General features: G+C 51.4%; 1 protein-coding gene across 1 annotated transcript; it reads right to left on the reverse strand.

Moving 5' to 3' along the window:
• Nucleotides 1-363: 363 nt before the first annotated feature.
• LRRC55 (leucine rich repeat containing 55) lies at nucleotides 364-10,138 on the reverse strand. The gene is made up of 3 exons (XM_032785942.2): nucleotides 9,821-10,138; nucleotides 6,530-8,115; nucleotides 364-4,436 (listed from the first exon to the last, which is right to left on the reverse strand). Exons 2-3 carry the CDS (start codon nucleotides 7,197-7,199, stop codon nucleotides 4,201-4,203), a joined length of 906 nt encoding a protein of 301 aa, XP_032641833.1. The 5' UTR covers nucleotides 7,200-8,115; nucleotides 9,821-10,138; the 3' UTR covers nucleotides 364-4,200.
• Nucleotides 10,139-10,526: the final 388 nt, after the last annotated feature.

A 10,526-nucleotide genomic window follows, 5' to 3' on the forward strand; every position in this document is an offset into this window, starting at 1 on the left:
TCTTCCTCTCCCTTTTTGATTTTTGCCACTGAAAAAATTGGGGGAAAAGAGAGAAAAAAAGAAAACACTTGAAATCAAAATGGTCTTGTTTTCAGGTTTAATGACAATAGTAAGAAATTAGCAGATTAAAAATAATGAAACAAAGGCCATTTTTTGGGTGCAAAAGGTTTGTTTAAAAATAGAAGACAACCAGGTTTGTCCCCAAGGTATGCCAGCAATTCCCTCAGTGGTGAGGGTCTTAACTCTAGCGCTGTCATGTGGCAAAAACATCAAAGACTCCCCTTGACATTGGGCATTGGGACCTAGGCCCATTCAGAATTCAAGAGGTGTGAAAAAAATATCCCTTGTGTTCTGGCTCATCTGATTCTGCATTTGGACTGGAGGAGACCTCAGACACGGCAGCCAGGGAGTGACAGCAGTAGGCATGCAAGGAGCTGGAGCTGCTCCTTCCCTCAGCCAGGAGCCGATTATCTGTGTTTGGCACGCGTTAAACCACACACACGCACATACACAATGTACTGTACCTACATGCAATGAACACACAGGAAAAAATGAAGCTCAAGGTACAGGTCTACTCTGGAAAGTGTCTCTGTGAAAATTGCTGTATGGGTGGGGAGGGCAGGTCTGTGTTTACAATTTCAAGGCGAGGATGTGTCACATGCTCAGTTTATCAGCTCTTTGACTGCCAGCTCCGCAAGCTCAGCCTCTCTAAGATCTAAGAGTCAAGCTGGGATCTTTTCATTTTCCTTGCCCTCACTCCAGAATTCATCCCCTGGCTCCCTCAATCTCTTGGATCAATGGATGATCTCCGGGATTCTCTGCTCTATGTCCCCCCTCTGGATCTGTTTCATTGTCCATCTCAGCCCCCTCTCATCCTTGCACCTTTCATCCGACCTGCATTACTTGTTGGCTTCTGTTTCTTTGGAACCCATTTCCCCTTCTTCTGGAACTTTGCTAGTTCTTTGAGGAGGTCCTACCCTTCCCTCAGAAGCCACATGGATTAGCTTCTTCACATGTCTGAGAAGTGAGTACAATCCTTTGGACCATATGACTCAATGACTTCTGAGCCATTCCCACTGCCATCAAGGGTTTTTAAAAAAGGTGAATGGTACAGAGTTTAAGCACAGAAGTTTCTGGTTATTAGAGAATAACGTACAGATTATCGAAGGGTGTGAAGTTCAGTTTAAGAGTGAGTGGCATAAGGAATATACTAAATATGGGTTCAATTCCCTCCTCTGCCACTCAAGTCCTCTTTGATGTTAGGCAAATCACTTAAACTCCTGTTGCCTTAGCTTCCCACCCATACCACTTCCTAGCCTCACGGGGATGTTGTGAAGTACATTAAAGATTGCAAGGTTCTCAGGTACTACAGTAACGGGGGGCAGATGAGTATTTAACCTTAGAGAAGTATAAGCAATGCCTGTTCAACTTGGGGCTCTGTTCCCCTCTAGTGGTGACTAGGTTAATTAGAGATTGATGGGGCTGCTATAAATGGGATGGCTAAGTGAGCTGGAAGGAGATGATCCAGAGTTCCCTGGTTTGACCCCCCACTACTGATCACCCACCCAGGCATGTCTGCATTACCAAAGTAAGTTGATAGTTCCTTTGTGGAGCTGAATCGATCGTGCACTGACTTTGCACAGCCAAAGCTTATCGTAACAACTAAAACTGGCTGATTTGATGCACCTAGGGGACAGATCTGCTGAGTCAGAAGGTGTCATTCTCACATTGTCATTTTCCAGAGTAGAAGTGCATTTTGTTAAGACGTGTAGGAAATCCATTAAGGGGGCTTAAGGCTAGGGGAGGGCAAATGATTCTGATGAGAAACTGCTACATTACCTGTGTGCTCTTTCCAGTTCTTGACAGCTAGATGACCGGAACCTCTGTGGGCCCAGGTTTATGTGTGAATGACAATGGAATGTAAATCTACCCTGTGATTAAAGGCTTCTCACTTCTTAGCCCTGTTTGGATCAGCTGCAGAGATTTCTGCCATCCATGTAAAAACCAACTCCTTAAAGGGATCTGTCCCACACGGACAGATTTTAGCCTCCTTACTTTCCGGTGTTGGCAAGACCAAAGGACATAATCTGGAAAGCTCGGGTGGCATTTGGCACCAGGTTTGGTCCTAGTTCTATGCAAAAATAAAAAATATACAAGTGTCAAAATACGTTGGCTATACATCAGAGCACACAGCGTTCTCTAAGACATGGTGATAGGCTTTTCCACTGGGAGCACTGGCTATAGTGTCCTTTATTTGCATTGTCCTTCCGAAAGTAAAGTTACACCCAACTTTGCCAGTGGCAGCTGATGTTGGGTGGAGCTAGTCCCAAAAATGAGCCATTGTCCCCAAATGCTCTTGGTCGCGTTGATCCAGTTCTTAGCTAAGTTACTGGGGAGTGGTTGTGGGTGCTGGGGTTAGCACGGAGGAGCTAGGGACTCTGGGTTCTCTCCCCACCTATGCCCATGTGGCCTTAGGAAAGTCATACCAATTGCTCAGTACCTCAGTTTATGCATCTGTAATGCAAGGCTAATAACCACTTACCCACTGTGGAGGGATGGGTGGGGGAGCTAATGCCAGAGGCTCAAGGCATGTGGAGACAGACGGACTAAGAGGAGCAGTTGCTAGGGCAGAACAGATGGTCTCTCACTTTCTTTTTAAAAGCATGTTTGTTTTTCAATCTGCAATTTCAGTGTCCACAGTAGGGAGAAATAGTGCGCTCCAGCTAGAGCTACGTGGGTAGCACCAGTACAGAGTAGCCCCTCGCACTGTCATAGCACTTTCTAACTTGACTGGCAGCACCACCTGCTGTTCCAGTCCTGAGACTGCACCATAACCCTCCTCTGGGGCATAGCTTTCTAGTCACAACCTAGGCCCTGCTCATGTCCCTCGGTGTTAGCCTGCAGCCCCCCCTGCTATCCCAAGTTCTCCACCCCCAGCTCTGCCAACACCCCTTAATCCCAACTGTACCCTGCCTGCTATTCCAGTGCTCTGGGCTCCCCCTACAGCTCTGCTAATATTCTGACCTATAGTCTCCATGCTATTCCACTCCTGGGCTTCCCATTCACATACTGCTTTGGTGATGCCCATCAGGCCTGACCTGCAGCCCTCTGCTGTCCCAGCGCTGGTCTCCCCCCAAGCCTCAGCTTTGCTGATACGTCTCATCCACAGCTCTGTTAATGTGCCTCAGTCCCAACCCACGGCCCCCCTGCTGTCCCAGCCTTGGGGTCCCCCACCTGTTCTTCTGACACCCTTCGGTCCTAACCCACAGCCTCCCTGTTACTCCATCTCACACTGCCCCTTCAGGTTTGCCAGTACACCTCACCTCTGCCCTGACCCTTAGTCTTGAGCGACAGACCAAGTTCAAACTCTAGAGTCTCCCTGACCTATTGAATTCTCGACTCTGCATCTAGAGAACCGTTCAGAGGCATATCTCCATCAACACCAATGACCATCTAGCCAAGGACCAATTAGAAAACAGCAGACTCTTGCTCTGGCATCTCCTCCAACCATACAATGGTACGTCTCAAGGTGGGACTGTTCCTCAGAGTTAAACCTGCCTCTCTGGCCCTCAGAGATGCCATGTCTCAGTACTACAACCCTGGATACCACAGTGTCCATGGCCACAGTCCCCACAGCCACAAACAGAACTGATGGGCTGTAGCTGTCCAACCCTGGAGAGCTACGGCTGTTGCAAATCAACTTGATGTCTGCCATATATATTCCCTTCCCCCGCCCAACTCCTCATTTTAGGTTTGTAGGCAGATGTGGAGCAAGAGCTGGCACAGAAGGGGTGCATGTATGGAGGTGGATATTGCATATGAGTGTGCAGGACATGGTGGAGAGGAGAACTGGCGACCGACGTGGGTTGTGGCAGCCCATCTGTGTTGCGACTGACGTTGGGTCTTGCCTCGTTGGCTGTCTCCAATGCTGCCGGCAGTGTGAACGGGCTAGTACAAGGCACGGCTAGATCTCCTTGTCTCACAGGCTTTGCCCCGCTGGGCACCGCAGCTGGGGGATCAGAAGGGACTGGGAACAGAGATGAGTTAGTATCCCCAGCCGGCTGCAGCTGCGGATAGAGGATGGAGCAGCTTGTGACAGCACCGGGCACGAATCGTGGTGGAGCACAGCCAGCCAGCCCCAGCTCTCAACGGCATCTCCCCAGCCGTTGGGGGAAGGGCACTTTGGCCAGGACCGTGCACCTATATCTCCTCATCCTCGCTGGCCTTGCTCCAGCGGTGACAGCAGTTGGCAGTGATGCCCAGCAGGAAATTGGTGGCCACGGAGGCAATAGAGACCACGAAGCCCACAAAGGCAATGAAGAGATAATCGTCCAACGTCAAGGTCAAGTGGCAGGCCTTAAAACTCTCCTCTGTCAGTGAGAACAAGGGGGCTCCCTCCACCTCGGGTGGGGCCCGGCACTCGGCCAGCTGGGAATCTGCAATGAGAAACAGGTAGATGAGAGAAAGGAGAACATCCTATACACAGGAATTATCCCTTTACCCCACACAGGTAACATTGGCTCTTAGTAGGTCCAATATCCATCTGTTCCCAGCTCTGATGCAAACTCATTGTGTGACCTTGGGCAAGTCACTTAGCCACTCTGTGTCTCAGTTTCACCGTTTGTAAAAGGAGGCTAATAACATTCACCTACTTCTGTAAAGGGCTTTGAGATCTTAGAATGAAAGGCACAAAGTATAATCCTTGTTAGTAGCTTTCTCTCCTGCCTGGAGTTTCTGGATGGTAATGATGATCCTATTTCAGTGTTGTCCTCTGGGGTAGTCAGAGGTTGCTGTGGTGACATTCATAACGTAGTCATGATGCAGCACAACTGCATCTCAATGCCAGTCATAACCCTCCATCGTAATGTCACAGCATGTCACTAGTAGCCAAGGCTGTGACACTGTGTTGCAGTGTAACATCACCATGGGGTAGCACTGAAAGCTGAGATCTTGCCAAACCAACTGTGACATGAGGTCATGGAACTCAACCTAGCTCAACATCACCATGATGCAACTCAAGGGTGATTATGTCAGGACACGGCACTCTCATAATGTCACTCTCCAATGTGTCCATTCAGTTTTGGTGCTTCTAGGTTTTGGGTGCTCAACTTGAGATACATGGGGCCTGGTTTTCCACCTCCATTTCTGCTTAAATTCCATGAGAACTGCAGTGTCCATTGCCTCTGAAAATCAGGGACACAAACTGGGCACCCAAAATTGGAGATGTTCCAAATTATTGGGTGTTTTGGGATAATTTTGGCCCTGGTGCCATGACACTAGGCAGACGGGTGCAAAACTGATAGGGCTAGATAAATTCACTAGAACTACAATGTCACAACAATATGTCCCCTTTGCACAATGCATTCCCATCACTAGTCTCCAAATGGCATAATGGACTAGGTGACTTCCTGAGGTCCCTTCCAACCCTGATATTCTATGACTCCATGAGACAGGGTCACCAGATAATGATGTTGCATCAGACTCAAGTGTGTTATTATCCTGAAGTTCTCCATGTGGGGAAATCTTATCAAACGTAGGATAGGAGAGAGCCCTACACAGCAATTGCTGCTGTTATTCAATCAAAGGGCTCACTGGAGAATGCAATGAGGATCAGCAGGACTAAGGGACCCTCAGACTTGAGAGAGAGTGTTTAGATGGAGCCAGGGTCTACTGCGGCTCCCACCACAGCTCCTGCAGTCGGCAGCTTGGGTGATCAGCAACAATGACAGGAACTAACTAATAACACAAGAATCAAAAGAGGGCAGGAGGACAAGGAGGAAATGCAGATTGATGGGGTCCCATTGTTGACTGTGGATCTGCCATTGCAAAGACAGAGATAGGCAAAGCCTCATCTTACAAGACCAGTGGGTTCAAACAGAGTCCATTCCCACCCAGTTCGGTGCATCTCTCTCCTGCCCTGCAGCAACCACTCTTCTATGCCTGATCCCGCTACCCTATGTCCTCCCATAACCGTTCAGCAATCCCAGTCCATGTCTCCTGACACATACACAGCTCTGCCAACGTTCCTTAATCGAGTCCTGCAGCCTGCCCTGCTATTCCATGCCTGGGCTCCCCCCACAGCTATCCCAACGCTCTTCGGCCCCAAACCACATCCCGACCTACTATTCCAGCATTGTGCTCCCCCCTGTCCCACACACACAGCTCTGTTCACGCCTGTCAGTCCCAACTTACAGCCTCCTTCCATCTCAGCCCTGGGTTCTCTTCACACATAGCTCTGCCAACGTGCCTCGATCCTGACCTGCAGCCTCTACTGTGCTATTCTAGGAGGGCCCATCCAGTTTCACTTGAAATGGACTCTGGGATTACACCTCCAGGGAGTGCCTCCTGGAGTGGCCTCTAATTGCAGTTCACTAGAGCAGAACACCAGGACTGGATTCTGCGCCCCCTGTAGAGGAGTCTGAACAGGTTCCTCTCTGGATCTGGGCCTCCTGCCTTTGACCCTCTAGCTGGTGTTGGGAGGAGACAGAGGCCTTTCCCTTCAGACACGGTCCCACCCTGTGCCACGTACCTGAGGTGCAGCGCTGGATACGATTCCTCAGCCACTTCAGGAGCGGCTCCATGGTGCAGCCACACACCCAGGGGTTGCCACCAATGTGTAGAGTCACCAGCCCCGGGAGACCCTCCAGGGCTTCCAGGCTGAGGAAGGACAGCCCCCCGTGGCTGAGGTCCAGGTCACGTAGCTGGGCTAGCCCCCGGAAAGCCTGGGAGTGCACCTTTCGCAGACCCGGGTTGTGGCTCAGGTCAATCCTCACCAGGCTGTTGGCCTCTTGGAACATATTAGCGGCCACGAGGCTGAAATTGTTGTAGCTCAGGTCCAGGTGGGCCAGCCGCTTGGCAGTCAGGAAGAGCCCGGTGGGCAGCTCGGTCAGGGAGTTATTCCTTAGGTCCAACACCCTCAGCTCCCCATAGCAGGTAAGGTAGCCCGGCGGGATGGTGGTGATGCGGTTATGTGCCAGGCTCAGGTTCCTAGTGTCTAGGGGCAGGTCAGGGGGCACTGAGAAAAGCCGCTGCCCGCTGCAATCCACAATGTGGCTGCGGCAGGTGCAGAGGACAGGGCAGCTGGCACTGGCCTCAGAGACGGCCATTGCCATGGCAATCAGGAAAGGTGTCAGGAGCATGGCAGAGGAGCGGCGGGACACGGGCCCCTCTCCCCACAGCCAAGTGCAGCCTGTGCCCATTTTAGCTGGTCACGAGCAACATGTCGCAGTGAGGCAGAACAAGGAGTGGGAGTCACTCATGCACGAAAGTGGCTACATGCTGGATGCAGGGGAAGGCCAGGCTTTAGAGCCATTGTCTATCACATGCCAAGGCCACTGTCAGTAGCACACCATGCGCCGTGAAGGGTGGGCCTGGAACGACAGGTCCCGACTCCTCAGACAACGCTTTAGTAGCCTATTCGTCACCCTTTAAAGGGTGTGAAGTGGAGAGCAAAAAGAAACATAGCTGTATCCATCAGTCTACCCCTTCTGTTGGTCCTTCAAGTGATCAAAAATGGGAGGAAAGCAACTAAAATCAGGGATTTTTTCTTCCAGTTCATCAGCACCCTTGGGACAATGGCTTGAGCCCATGAAAACAATGTTCTCCTTCCCTTTCACGCATTTGTCTGCAGGGAGTGAATTTCTGTCTTGTTGAAACTGAGATGGGGCCAAGCCAAGGAATTTAACCTCACTGAAACCAAAGGTCTATTTTAGTTGCAAAGCGAATCCAGCTCCGATTCAGCAGGAGCCATGGGCCCTTTTCCTGGAGTCATATAGGTCTCTAGTGCCTGAACAGAGGAACGGCATTTGAAATCCAGATAATAGGTTCTTCACATGGATGGTCAAAATTCTGGAGGCTTAACTTCAGCCCAATGGTATAGACTCCCTGGGTGGCTTGTGCCTGGGACAATCAGGAAAAACTAAGACTGGAAACTAGCCCTTTCTGAGGCTGTGATTTCTGCAGTCTGGGAGAGGCCTGTGGGACTGGGATGTCGGTGGGGGAGCAGATTCCAGGAGGAAAGAGAGGGGGCTGGAGTCCTGGGGTATCAGCTGCTAGTTTATCTTTCACTCCCAGTCTCCCTCCCAGCAGCCAGCAACAGGGCTCCAGCTGCATGGCCTGCCAAGGAAACAGAGAAATCAAAGACTCAGCAACAAGATTATCAACCAGCCGGCATGTTCATACACTCATAGGTTCTAAGGCCAGATCTCCACTGTGATCATTTAGTCTGAGCTCCTATCAAGGGTGACTATACAGCAGCTGTGAAAAAACGGGACAGGGGGTGGGGAATAATCGGCACCTACGTAAGAAAAAGTCCCCAAAAAATGGGACTGTCCCTTTAAAACGGGACATCTGGTCACCCTACCCTGTCTAGCAAAGGCCAGAGAATGACCCCCAAATCATTCCTAGTGTAGAGCATTCAGAGAAACAGCCCATCTTAACTGAAAAATTGTCAGTGATGGAGAATCCACCATGACCCTTGGTAAATTGTTCCAATGGTTTATTACGTTCACGGTTAGAAATGTGCACCTTACTCCTAGGCTGAATTTGTCTCACTTCAATTTTCAGCCATGGGAGGAGACGAGGGAACGGCAGGGAATCACCTTGCAGTCTCTTGAACTTATTGTTCAGCTCCACCGCCTGTCTGCATCTCTCTGTCCTCTCACTTTATTCATTGTGCTTCAGTCCCACTCTCTTCTACCACACCCCCCTGCTTTTATCAGCAATAGACCCCACTCAGCTCTGTCAGTGCCATTCAGTTCTGACCTACTTCTCCAGCCTTGGGTCCCCTCCACAGCCATGGCTCTGCCGTTGCCTCTCCATCTCAACCTGCAGCCCTCTGCTATCTCCACTCTGAGCTCCCCTCTGAGCCCTGCTCTGTTGATGACCCTCAGTTCTGCCCTGCCCTGGGCTCGCTTCACACACATGCAGCTCTGCTGAAGCCCCACGAACCTAGGCATGGATTAAGAGGTAAAGGTCTAGTCAGCTAAAGAAATGGGGCTCCAACCTCACTGACCTTGGATAAAAGACCCTCAAGTTGCACGACTTACCAAGGGCAAAGCAAGAGCCTAATACTGAGATGAAGCTTCAGTCAACCTTTCTGATCCTTCAGTCCTGCCCAGCAGCTCTGGCAGTCCCTGGATCCCACACCACCCTGGCAATGCTCCTCCCTGCTCTGCATCATCCCCTACTCTCTCAATCCAAGGCCTCCACCCAGAGCTCTGCCAGTGCCTCTGGATCCTGCCCTGCAGGCTGCCTGATGTCCAAACCCTGGACCTCCTTCAGGCTCTGCAAAAGCCCCTGATGCCACCCTTTGCTCTTCCAGTCGTGGGCCACTTTCCACCCCTGCTGAGGCCCATCAGTGACCTGAAGAACCCTCCACTATTCCAGTCTCTTTCTCCCAGTGTCAGTCTCCTTCCCTTTCTGTCTCACTCGCCGTCTGGCCATATTTCTTTCTGTCCATCGCATTTCCCGGGGACACGCCCTCCTGTGCTCCAGCTCACGCCTTGCCTTCCCTTCTACCTCCCCCTTCCCCAACACAGCACCTCCGCCAGCCCCACTCCATTCGGCAGGAAAGCCGCTCACCAGTCCACCCTCCAGCGCTTTCTGCTCCCCACTTCTCAGGCAGATGCCGCTCTCCTCTAGGGCCCCAGCACACCTACCGCCACGCAGCCACTGCTCACCCTCCTGCACCATCCACATCCTGTCCTCAAGGCACAGCCTTCAGGACAAACGCACACCCAGCCTGCACACTCACTCCCAGCCCCCTCTCCTTCTCCTCTACCCCCGTACTCCGCCCAGTTAGCACAAGCCAGATACTCACTCCGGCCCAAGGAGATCCCCAAAGCAGCTGCGATGCAGACAAGTATCTCCCCTCTTCCTGGGCATCCCCATGTTCTTCAGCCCAGCAGCTGTCCTTTTCCTCTCCTCGGTGGCTTCTGGCTCCTTAGACAGCACCCCTGGCAGCTCCCCCTTGCCCTTCTCCCTGTCCATCCTTGCATCTGTCCATCCCTCTCTTCAGAGGAGTGGGTGTGAGACAAGTGGAGGGAATGGCAGAGTCTCTCCTTGAATTGCAGCAGCAGCTGCTGCTGAGTCTGTTAATTCATCCAGGTCTTTCCCCATCTCCTCCTCCTCCTCCTTTCTCTCTCGATCTTTTTTTTTTTTTCCTCGAGGGCCAGGTACTGACGTGGCACTGTCTCTTAGCAACTGCCTCCACATCTCTGAGCAACAGGGGAGCTAGCTGCAGACCCCACTGAGCTGAGAGAGGAAAATGGAGGAAGCAAACGGCGGGGATCAATGCCACCCACAGGATCCTAAGGACACAGAGAGAGACAGACAAACAAGCGGGGTGGGGAGGTGACATGCAGACAGGCTGGGGTGGGGGAAGCAGAGAGAAGAGTGAGCAGTGAGCCAAAGAGGATGCAAACAGAGATGTGGAGACAGAGGTCATGGGAAAAGAAAGGGAGACATGGAAAAAAAAATTGAAGCAGAGAATGAGTAAAGAAGGGCCAGTAAGGAAGAGGTGAGTA

Source organism: Chelonoidis abingdonii, chromosome 4 (genome assembly GCF_003597395.2).
Source record: "Chelonoidis abingdonii isolate Lonesome George chromosome 4, CheloAbing_2.0, whole genome shotgun sequence".
Lineage (NCBI taxonomy): Eukaryota > Metazoa > Chordata > Testudines > Testudinidae > Chelonoidis > Chelonoidis abingdonii.

What these genes read in the sequence shown, in the direction of transcription:
- LRRC55 (XM_032785942.2), bottom strand. Translation starts at nt 7,199, where the DNA reads ATGGGCACAGGCTGCACTTGGCTGTGGGGAGAGGGGCCCGTGTCCCGC. An exon ending in TATCCAGCGCTGCACCTCAG is followed by an intron (nt 4,437 to 6,529) that starts GTACGTGGCACA and finishes TTCTCATTGCAG; the next exon opens with ATTCCCAGCTGGCCGAGTGC.